The 25,506-nt window shown below is 41.4% G+C and overlaps 1 protein-coding gene and 1 long non-coding RNA gene across 4 annotated transcripts; both read right to left on the reverse strand.

Annotated features, from left to right (window-relative positions):
* Nucleotides 1-3,320: 3,320 nt before the first annotated feature.
* LOC138849245 (uncharacterized) lies at nucleotides 3,321-3,572 on the reverse strand. The gene is made up of 2 exons (XR_011387751.1): nucleotides 3,435-3,572; nucleotides 3,321-3,403 (listed from the first exon to the last, which is right to left on the reverse strand). It is a non-coding gene; the product is annotated as an uncharacterized lncRNA (long non-coding RNA).
* Nucleotides 3,573-3,576: 4 nt separating this feature from the next.
* Nucleotides 3,577-23,473, reverse strand: N6AMT1 (N-6 adenine-specific DNA methyltransferase 1). Of its 3 annotated transcripts, none has more exons than XR_011387750.1 (7): nucleotides 23,285-23,446; nucleotides 19,986-20,072; nucleotides 18,771-18,861; nucleotides 12,665-12,748; nucleotides 9,786-9,859; nucleotides 5,695-5,836; nucleotides 3,577-3,931 (listed from the first exon to the last, which is right to left on the reverse strand). XR_011387750.1 is itself a non-coding variant. In XM_017347197.3 (7 exons), the coding sequence occupies exons 1-7, from the start codon at nucleotides 23,442-23,444 to the stop codon at nucleotides 3,825-3,827; spliced, it is 786 nt and encodes a 261-aa protein (XP_017202686.3). In that variant the 5' UTR covers nucleotides 23,445-23,446; the 3' UTR covers nucleotides 3,577-3,824. The 3 variants fall into 3 exon arrangements, 2 of the variants coding, with proteins under 2 accessions (XP_017202686.3, XP_002716823.3); XM_017347197.3 differs by lacking the exon at nucleotides 9,786-9,859 and adding an exon at nucleotides 21,004-21,118; XM_002716777.5 differs by lacking the exon at nucleotides 9,786-9,859 and having other exon boundaries at nucleotides 23,285-23,473.
* Nucleotides 23,474-25,506: the final 2,033 nt, after the last annotated feature.

Here is a 25,506-nt window from a genome sequence, read left to right on the forward strand (position 1 = left end):
TCCCTATTTTAAAGTCCATAACTTTAATTACATTTGTTAAGTCCATAAACTAACATACTCACAGGTTCCAGGGATCTGGGTATGGGCACTTTTCAGAATGAAGAGTTGTTCTGTCTCCCATATGTGTGTATTCATCTCTAAACAATATATTAATGAAACTTGTACTATTAAAACTTTTTATACATTTTAAGATTTGTTTATATTTTATTTGAAATCTTTTTTTAAAGATTCTACTTATTTATTTGAAAGGCAGAGTTACAGAGAGGCAGAGGCAGAGACAGAGAGGGAAGTCTTCCATCCTCTAGTTCACTCCCAAATGGCTGCAATGGCTGGAGCTGGGCTGATCCGAAGCCAGGAGCCAGTAGCTTCTTCTGGGTCTCCCACATGGATGCAGGAGTCCAAGGACTTGGGCCATCTTCTACTGCTTTCCCAGGCCATAACAGAGATCTGGATCGAAGTGGAGAAGCCAGGACTTGAACTGGTGCCCACATGGGATGCTGGCACTGCAGGTGGTGGGTTTACCCACTACACCACAGCACTGGCTGAGAAAGAAATATTTGATCTAGTGTCTCACAACAGCCAGGGCTGGGCCAAGCTGAATCCCGGAGCCTGGAACTCCATCTGAATCTCTCACACTGGGTGGCAGGGATTCAATAATTGAGTCTTCAGTTCTGTCTTCCAGGGTGCACATTAGTAGGAAGCTGGATCTGAAGCAGATCTGGCACTATGACCTGAAATCAGGCATCCCAAGCAGAGTCTTAACTGCTGTGCCAAACACCCAGCCCTTATAAATTTTTTGAATTTTCTGCTCAATGTTTGTGAAATTTATCTGTGTTGATGAGGTATTCACTTACTTTTACTGAAATATTCCACTATTAATTTCTCTGTATTTTGCTAAATGAATTTGAGGTTTTCTCCAGTGTTTTCCACTATAAACAACATTGTTGTAAGCATTTTTGTACACATCCTTGATATTGTAGTATCTAGTTGTGGAATTATAGATCACTTTACCTGAGGATATCAAATTGTTTTCATTTCCCAGAAAGACTATGCCACTTTATACCCTTGCCAGCAGTCATGAGTTCCTGCTGTTCCATATCTTCACCAAACTTCTTAGTTTTTGCCAATCTGCTGGGTCCAAAATGATATTGGTTTACATTTTCCTAATGAGTAATATGATTGAAATTTTCACATATTTACTTGCTATTTTATATTTTTTTCTGAATGTCATTTAAGCATTTTTATTGGATTTCTATTGTTCAGTTTTTACTTGTTGATATGTAAGAATTCTTTGGGTATCTTGGATGTTAATCCATATACATGTTACAAAAATCCTCTGTTTTGTGAATTGTCTCATCATTATTTTAATGGAGTCATAACTCTTTCATTTTAATGTAGCTAGATATATAGTTCCTTGAAGTCTGTGCTTTTTTCTTGTTATATAGGCAAACTTTCTGCCCTGCCATCATAAAATTATTATCCTATAGTTTTCCTCGGCTTTAAATTCAGTCTTTCTATTTACACCTTAATCTGTTTTAGTGTTTTGCATATAGTATGAGATAGGAATCCAATTTCAGTTTTTCTCCTGAATATAGGTATTTTTACTAGTACTAGTTATAGAAAACTCATTTTGATGTGCAGTCTTATCTCTATCTTATGTGTTTCTGTCTGCATGTTTCTTTTTGGGCTATTATGTTTCAGTTTATATCTTTGGGCCCATGCAAAACTACCCTAAGCTGTTATATTAATTACTAGTCACATTTGAGAAGTTCAAGTTCATCCATGCTCCTCTGATTATCTGTAGTGTCTTGGCTGTTCTTGGCCATTTGTTCAGGTTCCATGAAAAGCTCTTTTGGGATTCTGACTGGAATTGTACTATATATATTCCATGTATATATATTTATATGTGAATAGGAATATTCATGGAATATAAATAGGACCATGTTTATAAACAGGATTAAACATGGAATTCATAACTCTCAATTTACCATGTTTTTACAATATCATTTAATCAAATTTTGAAGATTTATACATGTTATTCTTATACATGGTAGATATTCCACAGTGCCTTGTTTATAACATAACTGGGAAGTGAATCAGTGGATGGGAGACATTTCTCTCTGTCTCTCCCTGTAACTCTACTTCTCAAATAAATAAAATCTTTAAAAAAAAGTGTGTGTGGGGAATATCTCAACATGCTCCCCACAACTGAACCCCTTCAAATTTCACTAAGGTAGGTAGGTCACTGAATTTTAGATTTATTTGCTATACTCTGGCATGCAAATGTCTTACCAACAGGTCTACAGTGGTTGCTACTTCTTGCTCAATTGGTCCAATCTAATTGAATGGATTAGTGTAGTATCTTGTGGAAGCGGAAGATAATCAAGATCCCTTTAAACTAAATTATGACACAGGGCTGGAGGGTTTATCCGAGTACAGGACAATGAAATATTGTGGCCTTGACAGCTGAAAGCAAACTGCTTCTGACCAGTGTTTCTAGACAGATGTGAAAAGAAAGACTTGCCAGATCAACAGCTGTGTAGCACATACCAGGGGATGTGTTAAAACTGCCTAAGCAATGAAACAACATGTACAGCAGTTGCAACTGAAGTCACCACTTGGTTAAGCTCACAGTAATCCACTGTCACTCAAGAATATTATCATTGTGTAAAAATGCCACCACAAAAGTAGAATGTGCTGGGCATTTATTCTAGTGGTGAAGATACCCATGTGCCACACACAGTGCCTTAGTTTGACTCTCAGCTGTAGTTCCTGACTCCAGCTTCCTGCTAAGGCAAACCCTGGGAGGCAGCAGGTGACGCCACCCATGTGGGAGACAAGAATTGAGCTCCTGGCTGCTATCTTCATTCCTGGCCATTGCTGGCATTTGGGGGTAGGAGGGAAGGGAGGTGAACCAGTAATGAGAACACTCTCTCTGCCTCTCAAAAGATAAACTTATTTTGATAGAAAAATAGTCTATGTATTTTTCTTCATAAACATACTCTCCATGGACTTTTCAAAGGCCACTTGAGCAGATGATGCTGGTCTGCAACTTGCTCTTTTCACTCAGTAGCACGTTGTGAACCCCTTCTGGTTCAGTCTGTTTAGACCTGCCCCATGTTTAATGCTTAAACAATCAGTAAAACATGGATGTACTGTCATTGGTTTCACCAACCTCTTAACTGATGGACATTTACACTGATTCCATCCTTTTGCTATTATAATGCTGAAATTGGAGTGGGTGTTTGATGCACTGGTTAAGTAGCTGCTTGAGACACCATATCCCATATCAGGGTGTCTGGGTTCATGTCCTGGAAATGTTTCCTGTGCAGCTTCCTGCCAGTGCGGATCCTGGAAAGCAGCAATGATGCCTCAAGTGACTGGGTCCCTGCCACTAAGAGACCTGAGTTGAGTTCCCAGCACCTGGCTTAGACCTGAGTTGAGTTCCCAGCACCTGGCTTAGGCCTGGTCCAGCCCTGGCTGTTTTAGGAATTTGGGGAGTGAACCAGCAGGTAGATCTCTGTTTTATGTCTCAGACTTGCAAATAAAATAAATAATAAATAAAATTGAACAATCTTTCATGTATCATATAAAAATAACTTTTATATATAAGATACAAATTATAAATATAATATACATACTCACTTGCATCTGTGTAAACATTTCTGCAGGCCTGAGTCCCTGATCAAAAGGAATGCCCCACCTTTCTACCTTTTTATTCATGACAAATTTCTGATAAAATTCCTTATTAACCAAGGAATAGCTTCAGTTTCAAAATACACAGAACACATTCAGCTTCCAGGAGTTTTCATCACACAGGTGTATCAGGACTTGGTGAACTTGAGCACTGAAAGGATTTCTTGGCCTGCTTGCCTGGAGAGTGCAGTGGTCCCATGCAGACCTTTTATCCTCATAGTTTCCAAAATTTCTTCTAAAATGAAGATTGAAACAAAAGTTAAAATCAAACTACTTGGTGATGTGTATGACTACTACAAATTTTAATAGATGATAAGCACAGATTATTTACAAATTATATTCCTCTGACAAAACAGCATATAACAAGTATACAACATGGATCAAATAAATGTTATGAGAGTGAACCTGCAATTCAGAAAGGAAACAAAGTGTTGCTCAGGATTCTTTTGAGAAACGAATAGTCCGCTTGAGTGGTAGCCCATTTTGGACTCCACAGAAACAGTAATTACACTTGTTAGTTCAGGAAGTGATCAGTTTTTCAGTTTCTTGACTACAATTTCTGTTCCTTGTCCTTTATTTTGGATGAAAAATGTCAAAGGAATAAACAAGCTGAATAGTGATATCATAAGGTGAGAATAAGTACCTTATTTCTTTCAGGCATATTGAAAAAAGTAAAACCCTCTTTTTATAAATAAATAAAACTGAAAAGACTGAACTAAGAAAATGCAGTTACCAAAAAAATAAAGAAAACTAATAACGATGATGTGACTTGAGTGGCTGAAGACATAAGGTATGAGATGAAAATCAAACTTGAGGTATATGGAAAAAGAAAAAAGATATAGTCAATTCAGTTATCAAGTAATCTGAAAATGAAGATATAAAAAATCCAAACACTAGGACAGATTATGAACTAAAGATGAATTAAAGAGTACTAGGATGTGGAGAGAACAGTTACAGTATTATGCGTCAGGTGTTAGAAATAATTAGATTTTGTATTTCAGAATTTGTTTATGAATGGGAATGAAAACCACCAAAAAGGGAAGACAATACTATTTTAAACCAAAAACATTTACCTCTTAAAAATCTCTCTCATGGCTGTCGCTGTGGTATAGGGGATAAAGCCTCCGCCTGCAGTGCCAGCATCCCATATGGACGCCGGTTTGAGTCCCGGCTGCTCCATTTCCAATCTAGCTCTCTGCTACAGCCTGAGAAAGCAGCAGAAGATGGTCCAAATGATTGGGTCCCTGGCACCCTCACTGGAGACCTGATAGAAGCTCCTGGCTCCTGGCTTTCAATTTGGCCCAGCTGCAGCCACTGTGGCCATCTGGAGAGTGAACCAGTGCAAGGAAGCGCTCTCTCTCTCTCTTTCTACCTCTCTGTAACCCTGCCTTTCAAAGAAATAAATCTTTTTTTTTTTTTTAAAGATTTATTTATTTGAAAGTCACAGTTACACAGAGAGAGAAGCAGAGGCAGACGGAGAGAGAGAGAGAGAGAGATCCTGCATCCGCTGGTTCACTCCCCAGATGGCTGCAACAGCTGGAGCTCCGCCCATGCGAAGCCAGGAGCCAGGAGCTTCTTCCGGGTCTCCCACACGAGTGGCAGGGGCCCAAGCACTTGGGCCATCTTCTACTGCTTTCTCAGGCCATAGCAGAGAGCTGGATCAGAAGTGGAGCAGCCGGGACTCAAACCGGCGTCCATATGGGATACCGGCGCTTCAGGCCAGGGCGTTAACCCGCTTGTGCCACAGCGCCGGCCCCAAGAAATAAATCTTTTTTAAAAAAAGAAACTCCTCCTTTAACATGGATTTATGTCTATTAGCTGTTGTCAGTGATTAAATATATTACTATCCCAGGTTACTTTGTAAATTATAGTTGCCTATATTATTACCCTCTGATTTTAGCAAAATAAATAAACAATAACATGAAACTTGTATAACTTAAATAAAATTTAAAAAAGGCACACACACAAATAGTTAAACAATAAACTATCTTGTATTACCTGGATTATTTTCTTTTATGGTAACCAAGTAGAATAATCCTCTTGGGGACAGCAGCTCTGTAACTAGGGGGAAAACTCTGTCCATGACTTCTCGGCCATTTCTGCCACCAGCCCATGCTGCCTGTATTCCATGACTTCCTACCTGCGACCAATTAGAAAGACTGCTTTATTTGAATCTAGTCAAGTTCCGTTTAGATCACAAACTGAATCTTTTTGACAAGTAACATCACCAAACAAGTATATATTTTGTAGTGTTGACAAAGAGGCAGTAAACTTGAATCTAAGTTCTGCCATTTCCTAGTTTATGTGACTGTGAGTAAGTTAGTAGTCTTTGTGAATTAGAAAATAATAGTTCTAGGGCCGGCACTGTAGAACAGTGTGTTAAGCCACTGTCTGTGGGGCCAGCATCTCATATGGGCGCAGTTCGAGTCCTGACTGCTCCACTTCCAATCCAGCTCCCTGAGAAAGCAGTGGAAGATGGTCCAAGTGCTTGGGCCCCTACACCCATGTGGGAATCCAGAAGAAGCTCCTGGCTGCTGGCTTCGGTTTGGCCCAACCCTGGCCATTGTGGCCATTTGGGGCGTGAACCAGAGGATGGGAAATTCTCTCTCTTTTTTTTTTTTTTTAAGATTTTATTTATTTATTTGAGAGGTAGAGGTACAGATAGAGAGGGAGAGACAGAGATAAAGGTCTTCCATTAACTGGTTCACTCTCCACATGGCTGCAATGGCCAATCTGAAGCCTGGAGCCAGGAGCTTCTTCCGGTTCTCCTATATAGTGCAGGGGCCTAAGAACTCGGGTCATCTTCCACTGCTTTTCCCAGGCCACCAGCAGGGAGCTAGATAGGAAGTGGCACAACCATGACAGGAACAAACACCCACATGAGATGCCAGCCCTGTACTTGTCCCTACTTTATATGTAATCATATGCCTTCTGATATTATTCATGTAATATGACATATTTCCTCATTAAAAATTCTTTTATCCATAACCATACATATATAATTTTACAAAGAGGAGAAGTTATACACCTCCTTTAAAAAAGGTGCACTTTTTCCTTTTCCTGTTTTGCTTCCCTGCCCCTTTCCCATCTTCTACAAATAGGGATTTTTCCTTTTGTCCCTGTTTTACAAAGAAATTATTATATTCTATATTTTTACCTCATCTTTTTTTTTTTTTTATTTGACAGGTAGAATTATAGACAGGGAGAGAGAGAGACAGAGAGAAAGGTCTTCCTTCTGTTGGTTCATCCCCCAAATGGCCACTAAGGCCGGCGCTGCGCCGATCTGAAGCCAGGAGCCAGGTGCTTCTTCCTGGTCTCCCATGCGGGTACAGGGGCCCAAGCACTTGGGCCATCCTCCACTGCCCTCCTGGGCCACAGCAGAGAGCTGGACTGGAAGAGGAGCAACCAGGACTAAAACCCGGAGCCCATATGGGATGCCGGCACCGTAGGCGGAAGTTTAACCAAGTAAGCCACAGTGCCGGCCCCTTTACCTCATCTTAATTTTCTCATTCAACAATACCTTCCAGAAATCTCTTCATGTCATCTAGTATAGTTTCAATTCATTATTTTAATAGCTGTGTAACATTTTATGCTATACCCTGTATTTTGTATATCCAACATAGTTATTGATGGACACTATTTGCCCAATTTTCTTGGAATCTAATTTATGTTATTCCCACACCCATCATAAACTTCTCAATATAAATTTCCAAAAAGTAAATCATATTAGGAAATGTGTCAGTTTCTCTGGTTTTCATCAGGGTTTCCTTTTCCTGCCATTCCTTTTGCTTTTCTCAGGGGTTCAGCCCCCTCTTTTTCTGAGACTGCTATTTTCCTTTTCCCTTGTTTTGGTGGTACCCACTCTGGATATTTTGTCAGGTAAGATGATCTTTGGGCAGCGTGCACAGAGCTGACATCCTCTGTCAAGCCTGCCTCTTGTCACTGCAGCAACATGAAGTGGGATCCCTCTGTGGTATGACCACCCTAGGACGCTCAGGCATTCTATCTGCTTGCACTGGAGGTGACCCTACAATGAGATCACTGTGGCACCAAGCACATTCCTCTAGGCCACGGAAGGGAGGTTTCGATCCTCACGAGGGAGCAGTCATGTCTGTTGGCCTTCTGCTTGTCTGCTGCCTGAGCCAACTGCTGTGTCCTCTCCTGATTCTCAGAGACCAAAGGTGCAAGCCACAGCACCTTACTTCGTGTTTCTGGATACACTAGTAAGTGCAACTACCATTTTTTATAAACACTAATTTCAATTATTTGTATATGATGTCTCTGGTTCTAATCACTAAGTCTGTTAGCTTTTACCTTTGTTCTCTGTAAGACATCTTCAAAAAGTACATGGAAAATGTGTATTATGAAAAAATTATACATGATGTCAAAAATATCTTTCATGTAAATAAACTTTGGCAGAAAGAGAAAGAGAAAGATGGAGAAATCTTTGATCTGGTGCTTCACTCCCCAAGTGCCCCAGGAAGGCTGGGGCTGGTCTAGGGCCCAGTCTAGGAGCTAGGAACTCAATCCAAGTCCTCCAGGTCAGTGGCAAGAATAGAATTACTTGATCCATCACCACTGCCTTCCAGGGTTCCATTTGCAGGAAACTGGAGTCAGGTGCCAGAGGTGAGTAGCAAACCCAGGAGCCCCTCTATGGGACACAGACATCTTAACTGTTAGGCCAAATGTCTATACCTAAACTTACCTTTCAATTCTGTTTATCCATGAACTTTTTGAAATACCCTCATATTTCCATTTGGTTTCCAGACCAATGATTTAGGTCTTGACAGTGACCATATCCTGTTTTAATTTACTTCCTATTGTTTTACTGTATAAAACATGTTTTTAAGCTCCAGGATAGCTATGTTGTGCTATATTTTGATCCTACTCTTTTAACTAATTGCTCAGCTCATGGGGATTGCGACACTAGTTTTGTTTGCTGGGACTACAAAAGAGCTCAAGGCATGGCCTACACTCAAAACATCTGTATGTCTCAGCAGCTGGAAAGATCAGAAGAAGCACACAGCTTAGCACCAGGAGAGGGGGTAGAGAAGGGAAGGCCAGTGGAGTCACCATGTTCCCAGAGTCTCTTCTTCATCCATAAGTCTTCCCAGTAGTTTGTAGAAATAATAGACCATTATTTATTGTTTTCTTTCCTGTTATATAACTAGGCTCAAATTATTTGCTGTCACAAATGAATATGCAAATAAATAAATTTTGTGAGTTCCAATTTTTATGCTATTATTGAATGGCTTTCTTAAATTAGCTCTCAATGACTGAGATTATTAGAATGAAATATTTTTGTCACTTTTTCTTTTTTAGGATACATTCATTTGAAAGGCAGAGTTATAGAAAGAGAGAAGGAGACAGAGATCTTCCATCTGCTCATTGACTCCATATGGCTGCAATGACCAGGGCTGTGCCAGGCTCAAGCAAGGAACCAGGAGCTTCATCCGGGTCTCTCACATGGGTGACAAGGACCTAAGCACTTGGGCCATCTTACACTGCTCATTAATAGGGAGCTGGAAAAGAAGTGAAGCAGCTGGCAACAGGCAACTCTGGCACTGCAGGCAGTGGCTTAACCCACAATACCGCAATACTGGTCACTTTTGTCACTCTTGAGATTTACTCCAACAGTGCTTGTCTAAAGAGTTTTATGCTTCAATTCCCTGGGGCCAGCGCTGTGGCGCAGTGGGTTAAAGTCCCAGCCTGCAGTGCCGGCATCCCATATGTGCACCAATTTGAGTCCCGGCTGCTCCTCTCCTATGCCGATCCAAAGCCAGGAGCCAAGAGCTTCTTCTGGGTCTCCCATGTGGGTGCAGGGGCCAAAGGACTTGGCCCACCCTCTGCTGCTTTTCCCAGGCCATAGCAGAGAGCTGGATCGGAAGTGGAGCAGCCGGGTCTTGAACCAGTGCCCATATGGGATGCTGGTGTTTCAGGCCAGGACGTTAACCCACTGCGCCACAGCGCCATCCCCCTAAAATAATTCTTTAAAAAAGAAAGTTTCAATTCCCTCCTCCTCTCTTACCTTGTGATACTTCTCACCTGAGTTCAGGTGTCAGAATAGCAACAACTTTCTGGTTGCTTACCCGTCCTCAGCAGTAATAGCAGCCAAATGGACCTTCCCCATCTTGGATTAGAGGTGAATGTACCATTTGTTAGCCTTGGCAGAGAATAATCATGAAAGAATAAAACAGGTACAATAATTAAAGGAAAGCCAGTCCTAGTCCATTATTAAAATTTGTCTGCCTTAACCATTTTCCTGGGAAAAAATTAATTTGGTTTGATTCTTAATTACTAAAATTATAAAAAATCATGCATTTCAAGATTATTTATTTTAGGGAGCTCACGTTATGGTACAGCAGGCTAAGCTGCCAATTTTATGTTGGCATCCAGTATCACAGTGCCAGTTTGGGTCCCAGCTGCTCTGCTTCTGATCCACCTGCCTTCTAATGCACCTGGGAAGGCAGCAGCAGATGGCCCAGTGCTCGGGTCCCTGCCATGCATGTAAGACCCAAACGGAATTCCAGCACCCGGCTTCAGTCTGGCCTAGCGACTTAGTTCCAGCCATTGTGGCCATTTGGGGTGTGAACTAGAAGATGGAAGATCTCTCTCTCTCTCTCTCTCTCTGATGAAACGTCTATCTCTCTTTCTCTCTTTCTCTGACTCTCCCTGTCAAAAAAATAAATATTAAAAAAAAGATTATTTATCTTTCTTGAGCCTGAGGTAAGTTTTCCTTTCTGGTAATATTTGTGAAAGGAGGAAATATGAGACTTTCAGAAGGATTTCCTGTGTGAATTTAAGGCTAAGAAATTCTGTTTCACAAATTTGTTATTCACCATAAAGAATATATAGGGCCTGGCGCTGTAGCGTAGTGGATAAATCTGCCGCCTGCAGTGCCGGCATCCCAAATGCCGATTCGATTCCTGGTGCTCCACTTCTGATCCAGCTCTCTGCTGTGGCCTGGGAAAGCAGTAGAAGATGACCCAAGTCCTTGGACCCCTGCACTCACGTGGGAGACTCAGAAGAAGCTCCTGGCTCAGCTCTGGCCTACCTCTGGCTGTTGCTGCCATTTGGGGAGTGAACCAACGGATGGAAGACTTCTCTTTCTCTGCCTCTCTATAACTCTGCCTTTCTTTCTTTCTTTCTTTTTTTTTTTAACAGGCAGAGTGGACAGTGATAGAGAGAAGCAGAGAGAAAGGTCTTCCTTTTGCCATTGGTTCACCCTCCAATGGCCGCCGCAGCCGGCGTGCTGTGGCCGGCGCACTGCGCTGATCCAAAGGCAGGAGTCAGGTGCTTCTCCTGGTCTCCCATGGGGTGCAGGGCCCAAGCACTTGGGCCATCCTCCATTGCACTCCCTGGCCACAGCAGAGAGCTGGCCTGGAAGAGGGGCAACCGGGACAGAATCCGGCGCCCCGACCGGGACTAGAACCCGGTGTGCCGGCGCCGCAAGGCGGAGGATTAGCCTAGTGAGCCACAGCACCACAGCGCCGGCCTTATAACTCTGCCTTTCAAATAATTAAATAAATCTTAAAAAAAAAAAAAAAGAACATGTAACAGGGTTGGGTATTTGGATTACGATGTTGTTATCCTATATCAAAGTGCCTGGGTACAAGTCCCAGCTCTGTTCCTAATTCTAGCTTTGTGCCAGTGAAGACCCCGGGAAGCAGTGGTGATGAATAAAGTACTTGGGTCCCTGACATCCACCTGGGAGACTTGGACTGAGTTCCTAGCTCCTGGCTTTCACCTGGTCCAGACCTGACAGTAGCAGGCATTCAGGGAATGAACCAGTAGATGGAAAGTCTTTCTCTGCCTCTCAGAAACTAAAAACTGAAGGAAAAAAAAAGAGAGAGAGACACTATATAACATATACATAGCAAACTCAAAAGGCTTCCATAGCCTTGGCAACTCATGACTAGAGCCTAGGGAGATTACTGACACCATAAACAAGAGTGTCAAATTGTTAAGTCAGCCGGCGCCGCGGCTCACTAGGCTAATCCTCCGCCTAGCGGTGCCGGCACACCGGGTTCTAGTCCCGGTCGGGGCGCCGGATTCTGTCCCGGTTGCCCCTCTTCCAGGCCAGCCCTCTGCTGTGGCCAGGGAGTGCAGTGGAGGATGGCCCAGGTGCTTGGGCCCTGCACCCCATGGGAGACCAGGAAAAGCACCTGGCTCCTGGCTCCTGCCATCGGATCAGCGTGGTGCGCCGGCCGCATCGCGCTGGCCGCGGCGGCCATTGGAGGGTGAACCAACGGCAAAGGAAGACCTTTCTCTCTGTCTCTCTCTCTCTCTCTGTCCATTCTGCCTGTCAAAAAAAAAAAAAAAAAAAAAAAAAAAAAAAAAAAAATTGTTAAGTCAACAACAGGAGTCACTGTGTACTTACTCCTCATGTGGGATCTGTCCTTAATGTGTCGTCCAATGTGAAGTAATGCTATAACTAGTACTGAAACAGTATTTTACACTTTGTGTTTCTGTGTGGGTGCAAACTGATGAAATCTTTACTTAATATATACAGAATCGATCTTCTGTATATAAAGAAAATTGAAAATGAATCTTGATATGAATGGAATGGGAGAGGGAGCGGGAGATGGGAGGGGTGCGAGTGGGAGGGAAGTTATGGGGGGGGAGCCATTGTAATCCATAAACTGTACTTTAGAAATTTATATTTACTAAATAAAAGTTAAAAAAAAGAAAAAAAACATATACATAGCATATATATTCACACACACACACACAATGAATAGATGAATTAAACACCATGGTTTGCTTTGGATTGAGATTTTAGGACAGATGTAAATTTGTAATTCCATCAGTTTCCCTGTCTACCAATAGTATCCCATTATGGATAACTAGGAGTAAAATCAGATACCTTATGTTAGCAGTAGCTGACTGATGTCATACGGTAAGTTCATTTGATTTGAGAAACAAAACAGCCAAAATTCTTGCTAACTAAATCTGTTGTAAGTCTTACCTCTTCGGGTGGAGTCACCACATAGGGAGGATTAAATACTAGGAGATCAACTTTTCCCTTCAATCTTGGTAGCAAGCCTTTGACCTAAATGTATTTAACAAGAATCAGTTTTGTATGTTACACATATAACACAACTTTACAGCTACATCTGCTAACTTAAACATTTACTTTTCTATAACCAAAAGAAATGTTTTATGAAATGGCAGAAGACATATCTGCATAAAGAAACATTAAAAGATGAAATTTTCTGCTTTCTACTTCTTCAGTTACTTGTTAATGTATTGGCTGAAAGAATCAGATTTGAAAGAAAGAGTTGAAAACAGTGGCAAAAGATACTGAAAATAACAACTGGTATTTTGAAAATCTTTATGCTGGGTGCAATGTTATATAAAACAAGAAGAAAATATATTTTTGAAGAAAGCAGTTAGGGCAAATGGTCATTGAAAGAATTCCTCTGACTGAAAAAACTGCTTGATTGGATTATTTTACGCCTTCACAGGCAGGGTCAAGTAAAACCCTGTATCTGGATGAGTTTTCACACCTCCTATTCCCTGATCCACAAACCATTTCCTTCAATTATCACTTTGTCCTGACAAGAATTCTAAGCCTGTTTCTTGAGATGAAGTATTTATAACTGAAGTATCTCAAAGCAATTCCAAAACTGTATTTTATTAACATTCTCACATTTTTTCCCATATCTGCACAAATACCTACAATTATTTGCTGGATATTTTTCTTTAAATAGCCTCTTTTTGTTAAATAAACTTTGGAAAAGGAAACTCTGTTTTACTATCAGAAAATGGAAGATCAGTACAGGTTGAACATTGCTAATCTGTAAATATGAAATTTATAACCTTGTGAACACCAATATGACATCACAAGTAGAAAATTCCATACCATGAAACTTTGTTTCATGCACAAAATTATTAAAAGTATTGTATAGCATTGCCTTCAGGCTATGTGCATAAGGTGTACATGAAATGTAAATCTTTAGACTTGAGTCTCATCCACAAGGTATCTCATTATGTACATGAAAATATTCCAAAATAAAACACTCCTGGTCCTACGCATTTCAGGGAAGAGATCCCCAGCCTGTGTTACTTACTAGAACTAGAAATTGCTGTAAGAATATGTGCAGGGGTGGGAGCTGTGGTACAGAGAATTAAGCTGTTGGTCAGTAGCCCAGCATCTCAAATGGGAGTGTGGGTTCAAGTCCCAGCTACCCCACTTTCCTGATCCAGCTCCCTGTTAATCAGGCTGGGAAGCAGAGACAATAGCCCAAGTACTCAACCTCCTGCCACCCACATGAGAGACCTGGATGGAGTTCCTGGCTCCTGACTTCAGCCTGATCCATCCCAGCTGTTATGGACATTTGGGCCATTTGGGGAACAAACCAACAAAGGGGTGATCTCTCTTTCTCTGTTACTCTGCCTTTCAAATAACAAAAATAAAAACATACACAAGTAAAAAACATTGCTATATTAACTGTTGTCAGCATCAGTAACCTATGCCTATCCTCTAGTTGGAAAAGGTCATTTTAAGCATTAAAATATATTAAAAGCACCTAGCCAACACCCTCTCCTTAGTGACCAGAATGTGACTCTAAGCTGTCTGATACCTATTCATACTATGTCAAACCACTGGGTTACTTACACATTTTTATGAAATGATGTCTTTGGATTTTGATTTTATACATGGGTTTCTACAAGCCATCCATTTTTATCTTCGAAATAAGTCTGTTGTAATTACGTAGTTTAAAGAGAACACATAAGTAGTACTTTTGAAGAGATGTTTATAAAAGTAACTTTCTTTTCTTCACTTATTTAAAAAGAAAAAAGATCACCATTTTTGGGAACAGTAATTCAGATGCTGCCTTGTTTCCAAGTTGAAAGATGACTAATCTGTTGTCCTCCCCAGGAATAACACTGGAGTGAGGAAATACATTGGAAATAACCAAAAGCTTTCTTTTGATTCCATAAAGCAATTAACTTTTTCAAACTATAAAAAACCCTAAAATGTTAATTTTCCAAACATGATAAGGAAATTATAAAATAAGTTGATTTGCAATTATATGATGGTCTCTGAGGTACTATATACTAATTATCACTGCAGTACCAGATTTTAAATAAGAAAATTGATATTATAAACACAGAAAATCTTGGGGTTAAGTCACTATAGGCTGGATATAAAGTCTAGGTACAGGCATCCCTCACATTCATACTCAGTGTTTGGATGGTCTTACAGTCCTGGAATATATCCAAGAACCTAGCAGTAAGTAAAAGAGGCCTCTGATGAGCAGTCTTAAACCCATACAGCAAAACACACAGACTTCATTCATATGGAAGGCACTTATTCATAGCCCCTTATATCTTAGTTTACACAGAAGTCTAACTTGATTGGCTATCTGATTTTCTGGCACAAAGCACATGGGAAAAGGGGAGAGGAAGTTCTATCAACGGGAACAGTGGCAGACCCACATCCCATATTGGAGTTGCTAGCGTTCGAGTCCCAACTCCACTCCAGATTCCAGCTTCCTGCTAATTCAGACCTTGGGAGGCAGCAGGTGATGATTACAGTAGTTGAATCACTGACACCCATTTGAGATACCTGGATTGAGCTCCCAGCTCTCAGCGTTGGCCTGGCTCATCCCTGGCCATTGTGGACGTTTTGGGATTAAATCATTAGATGGAGGTGCTCTCTGACTCTAAAATACATAAACATTTAAAGCTAGAAATGCAATGCAACGCAAATGCTATTTTGTAAACAGGTAAAGTCAGCTATCCAAAACAGATTATATTTTATATGAATGTGGGAGCTGATGCCAGTGTTTTGTATGAAGGCAGATGCAACGAATTTGTAAACTGACCATAATATCCTTGCTCATGTCTATCTACTGCTTATTTCTTTGTCAAAAGCTGTGGCCAGAGAGTGCAGTGGAGGATGGCCCAAGTGCTTGGGCCCTGCACCCCATGGGAGACCAGGATAAGTACCTGGCTCCTGCCATCGGATCAGCGCGGTGCGCCGGCTGCAGCGCGCCGGCCGCAGCACGCCGGCCGCGGCGGCCATTGGAGGGTGAACCTTTCTCTCTTGTCTCTCTCTCTCACTATCCACTCTGCCTGTCAAAAAAAAAAAAAAAAAAAAAAAAGTCAATGTTCACTGTCATGGTTAACTTTAACTACTGAAGTACTGAAGGACTGATTCTGGAATGTCCTAGAACAGCTGTGGGACTTCTAGCTTTGGAATCAGAAGATACAGGCTTAAACCCTGGATTTAACATTTTATCAACTATGTAACTTTCAAAAAGCCATCTTCAGTTTTCACACCTGTAAAAAAGATATCCTAAATTTCTTGTATCTGTAAAGTTATACTTCAATAATACTAAGTATAAACATATTAAAGTGAACAATTTTTTCAAATCACCAAACTGGTCACATGTAAATCATTTGAGTTCCTTTTTTGATACTCAAGTTTTTTATGAGTAATAAAAACTCTTAGTAAAATAATTTATCTCCTTAATTACTTTTAAGCTACAAAATCATTTGTGAATTTTATTCTATTTTTTTTAAAGATTTATTTATTTATTTGAAAGAGTTACACAGAGAGAGAAGGAGAGGCAGAGAGAAAGGTCTTCCATTTGTTGGTTCACTCCCCAGTTGGCTGCAATGGCCCGAGCTGAGCAGATCCAAACCCAGGAGCCAGGAGCTTCCTCTGGGTCTTTCCACACAGGTGCAGGGGCCCAAGGATCTGGGCCATCTTCTAATGCTTTCCCAGACCATAGCAGAGAGCTGGATCAGAAGTGGAACAGCTGGGACTCGAACCGGCGCCCACATGGGATGCCAACACTGCAGGTGGCAGCTTTACCTACTACACCACAGCACTGGCCACTATATATATATATTTTTAATATTTTTCATCGGGGCCGCCACCTCCAGAGGAAGCTCCTGGCTCCTGGCTTCAGATTGGCACAGCTCTGGCCCTTGCGGCCACCTGGGGGGTGAACCAGCAGATGGAAAGACCTCTCTCTCTCTCTCTCTCTCTCTCTCTCTCTCTCTCTCTGCTTCTCTTTCACTCTCTGTGTAACTCTGACTTTTGAATAAAATAAATAAATCTTTGAAAAAAAATATTTTCATCTACTTGAAAGGCGAGAAAGAGTGAGAGAAAGAGATGAGGTGGGAGAGTGATAATAATCCACTGGTTCACTCCCCAAATGCCTGCAACAGCTAGGGCTGAGCCAAGAGCCAGGAACTCTACCTGGGGCTCCCATTTGGGTGGCAGGGACCTGAGCACTTGAATCATAATCCAATGCTTCCCAGGATGCATTAGCAGGAAGCTGGATTGGAAGTGGCACAGCTGGGACTGGAACAGGCACTCTGATATAGGATGCAGGTATCCCAAGTAGCAGCTTAACCCACTGCACCATAATGCCCAGCCTCATTTCTAAGTTTTAAAAAGCAGGAAAGCCACTTACCCTCAGTAGAGAAAGAATAATGCAAGTCAAGAGGGACAGAAAGCAGTTTGTATTTCTTATGTCTAGCTGATGTGTGCTACTACAATTTTTACTTAGAAAAATGCATTTCAAATTTATTACTAAAAAAGAACACTCATAAATTTAAAATATTCAAGTCCTCACTAATTTAATCTTAAAATATTTTAGCAAGAAAACATGACGTTAACTTCTTAAAATGTATGATGCTAACGTCTTAAAATGCAACAGTGTTCTGTAGTTGTCATTTGGCACTTTTCTCCCTTTCTTCTGATTCAGTCTCCTAGACTTTTGTTGGGGAAGCTCTATCACCTGCCATTCTTTAATCTATTTATTTAAAGACTTATTTATTTATTTGAAAGGCAGAGTGACAGAGAGAGGAAGAGACACAGAAAGAGAATGATCTTCCATTCACTAGTTCACTCCCCAAATGCCCACAAGAGATACAGCTGGGCCAGCCTGAAGCCAGCAGCCAGTAACTCCATCCTGGTCTCCCACATGGTTTGCATGAACCCAAGTACCTGGGCCATCATCCACTCCCTTCCCAGATACATCCGTAGAAAGCTGGATCAGCAGCAGAGTAGCTGGGACTTGAATCATCCTCCAATATGGAACGCAGGAATCCCAAGTGGAGCCTTATCTGCTGCACCATGATGCCTACCCCTCAAGAGTTATTCTTTTTTTAAAAAATATTTCATTTATTTATTTGAGAGGAAGAGTTACAGACACTGAGAGGGAGAGGCAAAGAGATATATCTTCCATTCACCGGTTCACTCCCAATCAGCTGCTACAGCCACAGCTGAGCTGATCCAAAGCCAGAACCAGGAGCTTCCTCCAGGTCTCCCACTTGGGTGCAGGGGCCCAAACACCTGGGCCATCCTCCACTGCTTTCCCAGGCCATAGCAGATAGCTGGATTGGAAGTGGAGCAGCCGGGACTAGAACCAGCGCCCATATGGGATGCCGGCACCACAGGTGGAGGATTAATCCACTGTGCCACAGCACCAGCCCTCTATGAGTTATTTTTCACACAATTGGTTTAGATATGGTCTATTCTGACCAAGCTTCTGAGGTAGAACTATGACTCAGGTAAAAGTCAATGATCTCCATACTCTAATCCTCCTTGGCAAGAGACTGAGATTGGCCTATGAATCAATTTGATCCAAAATACTCATCCTGGGTCTTTTGCTAGAATAACAGAATAGAAAAGGTTTATTTGCTTGAGGAGTTGCTGCAAAATAGGATACAGACATGCAAACATGCTATGATGATGTGAATGAAACACCAGAGAGAGGCTCAGAGCCAAGAGAAAGATATCTGTAATATCATTTGTGTTCCTGGAGCCAGCTGTGTCTAAAACCATCCATTTTTAAAATTTAAGACAATTCGAATCAATTAACTATCAATTCTGACTAAAAGATGTCTGATTTACATGAGTCCATACATATTCCCTCTAAACTGTGGAAAGATTATATTAATCAAGAATTTACTTTGTAAATAATATCCTGTTTAATGGGTCAGGAGCTAATTAAATCATTACTAAAGTTTCTTTGACCTAAAATCTCTTCGCCTTAACTTATCTGAGGGATAAATTGATTATTATTGGACAAAAATTAGTAGCTCACCAAATCTGTAATTACTGGTTGAATATGAACTTGGTTACAACGTGCTGTCTCCAGTGTACAAGCTGCTGCCTCAGGGTTGATGTCAGTGCACCTGTAGAAAAGGAAGAAAATTAAGCTGTTAACTAACTCAAAGAGCATTCTATTAATTCCAAACAGAACAGATCTGGGGGAAAAGTCAGAATGCTTTAACAGTGGCAAAGAAAAAGAGAACTGATTTATTACTGATGGAAACAGCTGTGGGATAGCAGGTGCTGCAATGCCAGCCTCCGATATGGTCACCAGTTTGAGTTCTGGCTGCTCCAATTCTGATCCAGCTTCCTGCTAATGTGCCTAGGAAAGCAGCAGAAGATGGACAAAGCACTTGGGCCCCTGTACCCACATGGGAGACCTGAAAGAAGCTCCTGGCTCCTGGCTTCAGATGGGCCCAGTTCTGGCCTTTCTTGCCATTTGGGGAGTGAACCAGTGGATGGAAGATTCTCTCTCTCTATGTCTCTCCCTCTCTCTCTCCAACTCTGCCTTCCAAATAAAATAAATAAATCTTAAAAAAAGACTGTTATACTAATATAATTTATGTGTGAGAGAATATATACATGCACACCCATATCTGAAAGGATTTCTAAAATCATGATATGTTCAATGAAGGAGTACTATGAAGCCACCAAATTAAAATTCAAAATGAATTCTTTTGTTAATATTTATTTATTTTTTAGTTTATCTGAAAGGCAGAATTACAGAGAGAGGAAGAGAGACAGAGAGAAAAAGATCTTCCATTTGCTGGTTCACTCCCCAAAAGGCCTCAATGGCTGGGGCCTGGCCAGGCCAAATCCAGGATCCAGGAGCTTCCTCTGGGTCTCCCACATGGGTGCAGGGGGCCAAGCACTTGGACCACCCTTCAGTCTTTTCCCAGGCACATCAGCAGGGAGCTGGATCAGAAGTGGAGCAGCCGGTACTCCAACCAGTGTCCATATGGGATGCAGGCACTGCAGGCGGCAGCTTTACCTGCTACGCCACAACACCAGCCTCAAGATGACTTAAAATTATGCTACTTCTACAATTATGTAGTATGATGGAACAGTTTTGAACATGAAGTTATAATTTCTAGAGAAGCATAATTTGCAATTTGGGTCCTTATTATTGCATGCTTACAAAAATTATTTCACGTAAGCAGTCATACTCAAAGTGGAAGATCTGGATGACCCTGGTACACTTACTTACATGTACAGAGCCTGAGGACCTATCAGAGAGGCCAGGAATGCAGACACCACACCAGACCCGGACCCTACTTCCAGGCATATTTCCACACTAAAAATAAACCACAATAAAATATTAGTACATTGGTATTAAAACACAAGCCACAGAAAATTATTCTGTTAGTTATAGTGTATATTTCTCCAGTAACACCACTCCTCTGCAAATATTATGCAAAAATTTATGACAACCATTTTGTGCTTAACATTGCTTAATTCTTTTTTTTTAAACTTTTATTTAATAAATATAAATTTTGAAAGTACAACTTTTGGGTTATAGCAGCTTTTTCCTCCCATAGCCCCCCTCCTGCCCACACCCATCCCATTTCCCACTCCCTCTCCCATCCCATTCATCAAGATTCATTTTCAATTGTCTTTTTATGCAGAAGATCAATTTAGTATATACTAAGTAAAGTTTTCAACAGACTGGAACCACACAGAAACACAAAGTATAAAGTACTGTTTGAGTACTAGTTATGCAGTTAATTCACATAGTACAACACATTAAGGACAGAGATCCTACATGGGGAGTATGTGCACAGTGACTCCCATTGTTGATTTAACAATTGACACTCTTGTTTATGGCATCAGTAATCACCCTAGGCTCTTGCCATGAGCTGCCAAGACTATGGAAGCCTCTTGAGTTCACCAACTCTGATCTTATTTAGACAAGGCCATAGTCAGAGTGGAAGTTTTCTCCTCCCTTCAGAGAAAGGTACCTCCTTCTTTGATGGCCCGTTCTACTTAATTCTCTTTTCTTTTTAAGATTTATTTATTTATTTGAAAGTCAGAGTTACACAGAGAGAGAAGGAGAGGCAGAGAGAGAAAAAGATAGGCAGCGAGGTTTTCCATCACTCCCCAATTGGCCACAAGGGCCAGAGCTGCGCCAATCCGAAGCCAGGAGCCAGGAGCTTCTGCTGGGTCTCCCACGCAGGTGCAGGGGCCCAACAACTTGGGCTGTCTTCTACTGCTTTCCCAGGCCATACCAGAGAGCTGGATTGGAAGTGGAGTAGCCAGGACTGGAACCAGTGCCCACATGTGATCTTGGCAGTACAGGCGGCAGCCTCATCCACTGCCCAAAGTGCCAACCCCTGCTTAATTCTTTTAAAAAACGATTTATTTACTTGAACAGTAGAGTTAGAAATAGAGATAGAGATCGAGATCAATCGAACCGTCTACTGGTTCATTTCCCAAATGGCCGGGGCTGGGCCAGGTGGAAGCCAGGAGTCTGGAACTCCATCTGAGTCTGTAACATGGATGGCAGAGGCCCAAGCACTTGGGCCACCTTCTGCTGCTTTCCCAGGTGCATTTGCAGGGAGCAGGATCAAAATAGTTCTATATCATAATGAGTGGCTTTATACTAATTTCCTTTTTAAAAAAAAAAAAAAAGATTTATTTATATACTTGAGAGAGTTACAGAGAGAGAGAAGGAGAGGCAGAGAGAGGTCTTCTATCCGCTGGTTCACTCCCCAGTTGGCTGCAATGGCCAGAGCTGTGCTGATCTGAAGCCAGGAGCCAGGAGCTTCCTCTGGGTCTCCCACGTGGGTGCAGGGGCCTAAGGACTTGGGCCATCCTCCACTGCTTTCCCAGGCCATGGCAGATAGCTGGATTGGAAGTAGAGCAGTGGGACTGGAACTGGTGCCGCACCCCAGGTGGCGGCTTTACCCACTATGCCACAATGCAGGCCCCATATAGTAATTTCAACATCACATAAAAAGTATGGAATAATGTTAATCTAGGGTTGGAAATGATACGAAAGACATTATCCATTCCCACAAGGAGCTCCTAGTTTTAGCTACCTTCTGAAAGGGTTACTAACAAAAGAAGTATCTATCATTTTTGAGTAGCTAGCATTAATAAACCCAGCAGCATATCCTAAGGTAAACAGGCCCCTCATTTTACTGATAATAGAGCTAGAGCAGCAAAGAAATTCTATATTTGTACAGCTTATATGCAGAACTATAAAAATACCTGAGTATCTAATCTTAGAATAATAATCTTAGAATGTTGTTAAATATAAAATCTTCACTCTATTAACATTTTACCCTTAGTAAAATAATTTCCTTGCCTACAATCATATCCATGCCCAAAAGCACCAATTATCTCGCTATGAGGATCAGTTTCACAGCATTTGCTAGCACTTAACTTTCCAGAAAACTACCCAACAAAAAACTGCAGAGTTTTCTAAGTTTGGAGCCTATCCACACATCTGACAAGCCTTTAATGTGCTATAATAAGTTCTGTGACCCTTACTAGGTGGTTTCTCTTTTAAAATCAACTACCATGGTGTCCTAAATAGAATTCCAAGACTGGAAATATACAAGACCTGTAACATAACAAAATCAGCTCTTTTCACAGCACATTTTGCAACACAATTTGTACTTGTATAAATGGCATGCTCCACTCTACAGTCCAGTAAATCCCAAACCTCCAAAGTCTACAATGAAAAGCTAGTTTAAAAAGAGTTTGGGTTTACACATAGAAAATTATGACCAATTTTAAGAGGGACAAGTAAATACAATGTAATCTCTGAAACTTAACAGCTGTTCGTTTCACCCTGAGAAAACCCAGTTTTGATCTTTAAATAAATCTAAAAACACAAATTCCTTAAATTAAAAAATCATAATGTAGGTAATTTTTTAATGTTATGAATTTAAACTTTATGACATTCACTTCAACAAAGCAGTTTTAATGGTCATAAGATGCTGCATGTAACTAAATTTTGACTAAATGAAAAATTTAGGGCCTCAGTTGCCTTAGCCGCATTGCAACTGCTCAGCTACAGAGCTAGAGTGGATTTAAAAATGCCTTCCTACTCCAGTATCTCAAGACCTTCCTTTACTTTTGTGCCCTTCCATTGCTAGAGGGTGATCTTCATGTGCTAAGTAACTCAATGCCACGCCACTTTTAACAGCTACTAAAAAGTTTTTTTTTTTTTTAAATTTTAAAAAAGTAAAAAAAAAAATTGTTAAGCGGCGATGTTTCGGACTTTTGTTCTTCTCAATGCATGATACTATCACCGCCCACAAGGGTCTGTGTTCTGCAGACTACAGCTCAAATGTAAAAGGACAGCAAGCCATGGAGAAGGCACCGGGAGCTCAAAAGCCCAGAGCAGCACCTCGGTCTCCTTAGGACAATTCTCACTTCCGCCCTCTGCCGTCAATCAACGGCAGGTGCATCGACACCGCGTCCTCTCTCTGGCCGTCTGCCGCCAGCGCCCCAGGACATCCAAGCCCGCTCCCGCCGGGGCCCGAGCCCTTCTCGCACCGCGCCAGCTCGGCTGCAGCCGCCTCGAGCGCATCCAGCAGCAGGAATGTGTCCTCCGCGGGCTCGTACACGTCGCTAAAGGCCCCGTGACCCACGTGGCCATACAGCGGGGTGGGGAAGCTTGCCGCCGCCATCTTCCTCCTCTCCGCTCCAGGCGCATGCGCCGCGAACACGCATGCGCACGCGCTCGGGAGCGGCCCGGAGAGGGCGGCCGGGCCGCTAGGGGCCCTGGGGGCGGAGCGATTCTTTGGGCCTTGGTGATTTTGGTTGCTTAGCTAAGCTCTTAAAATTTATAAGTAAACAGTTATGTAGCGGGCAGTTATTAATATTTGCCACCGCTTTTTGTCCATTTTGTGGGCTAGCACTTGTTAGTGGGCATCCTGTTTGTTTTTGCTGAAGTGAATGTTTCTACATTTGGAAATTTTCTACTATTCCTGGTTTGCAAGGATTTGAAAAAAATACATAATTTCCAATTTTAAGGTTTTTTTTTTCCTAAACTAAACGCTGAACGTTAAGCTTTGAGCTTAAGATTTTTCTTAGTTGCTTTTTTTTTGCCTTCCCGTTGCTGAATCTCGAGTGCACGTTTATAAACCTACTTGAGCAAGGTGCAGCTTTCTTGTAATCCGCTGCTGCGTTTGGAATGCTAATAATCTTACTCTGTTTTATATCAGGTTTATGCTATCCTCACAGACTGAACGATTCTGAAACATTTGGTAGAATTCACCCATAAAACTGGCTGGCTTGGTGCCTTGTCTAGTGGCTGGATCGCTGACATTTTGGGCATCTTCTATTGGTTATTAGAGAGCATGGTATGTGTATTTTCTTCTGAGTTAATCTCTGAGACATACTTCCAAAAAATTTTTATAAATTGTTTATTAAAAATTGAATAAAAATACAGAAAAGTACTTCTGTTACCTTTTTAAAAACCCTGAATACCTACCACCTAGAAATTAACAATTAATATTTTCTGTTTCCTTAAAATATTTTTAAAATTCAGGAACCAAAATATTACAAACAAGGTAGATGTTCTTTCTGTACTCACTCTTAGTTTCATCTTACAACCTTCACTCCAGGATAACTTTTCTCATGGACTTAGTGTATAACCACCTAACCCATGTTTTTGTGCTTTTATATTATATGTTCATAAATAGCATTTAGTTTATGTGTCTTAAAATTTAACTGGTAATAGGTTGGGCGTATTATTTGTCAAATTTCTTTCCCTGGTAAAGCTTTTGTTTCTTTGTTTTTTTAAAGAATTATTTATTTACTTGAAAAGGAGTTAGAGAAAGAGATTGATTTTTCTATTTGCTGGTTCACTCCCCAAATGGCCAGCACAACCTGGGGCTAGCATAAGCCGAAGCCAGGACCTGGGAACTCCATCTGGGCTCCCAAGTGAGTGCAGGAGCTCAGTTATTTAGGCCATCTTCTGCTGCTTTCCCAGACACATTGGCAGGGAGCTGGATCAGAAGTGGAGCAGTTGGCAACTGGCACCCATATAGGATGCTGGTGTTGCAGGTGGCAGCTTGACCCACAACTGCCCCTGTTTGTTTTTAGAGATTCCTTATTTGACACTGACAGAGAAGAAGGGAGAGACAGAAAGAAGGGTCTTTCATCTGCTGGTTCACTTCTTGAATAGTCATGACTGGTCCAAGCTGAAGCCAGGATCCTGGAATGCCATCTAGCTATCCCATTTGGGTAGCAAGGCCCAAGAATTTGGGCCATCTGCTGCCTTTCCAGGCTAGGTAGCAGGGAGCAGGATCAGAAGCAGAGCAGCCAGGGCACAAACCAGCACTCAGATATGGGACACCAGCCTTACAAATGATGGCTTATCCCACTGTGCCTCAACACTGTCCCCCAAATTTCTTTTTCACTCCACGTTATATGAAATTTATGTTTTTATTTATATGAAGCTAATTTACTCCTTTTAACTGCCATATGACATTTTATTATATGAAAATATAAAACATTTTATATATGAAATGGATATCAATTGGTAAACATTTAATTCTCTCTAGGTTTTCACAGTTAGGAACAACATTGTAATTAGCTTTATTTTTCTTTCTATTTATTTTAAAGACAGAGACACTCCAAATGCTGGTTCATTCCCACAAATGTCTGCAACAGCCAGAGCTGGGCCAAGCTTGAGTCTGGAGCCAGGAACTCCATCCAGGTCTCCCATTTGGGTGGCAGGGACCCCAGTTCTTGAGGCATCATCTGCTGCT

The sequence above is a fragment of the Oryctolagus cuniculus genome, chromosome 4 (genome assembly GCF_964237555.1).
Source record: "Oryctolagus cuniculus chromosome 4, mOryCun1.1, whole genome shotgun sequence".
NCBI lineage: Eukaryota > Metazoa > Chordata > Mammalia > Lagomorpha > Leporidae > Oryctolagus > Oryctolagus cuniculus.

Coding starts and splice junctions, on each gene's coding strand:
- N6AMT1 (XM_017347197.3), bottom strand. CDS start 23,444: ATGCGCCTGGAGCGGAGAGGAGGAAGATGGCGGCGGCAAGCTTCCCCA. Junction 18,862..19,985: donor GGTCCTCAGGCTCTGTACAT/GTAAGTAAGTGT, acceptor CCTTTTCTACAG/GTGCACTGACATCAACCCTG. Junction 3,932..5,694: donor CATAAAAGAAAATAATCCAG/GTAATACAAGAT, acceptor TCTTCATTTTAG/AAGAAATTTTGGAAACTATG.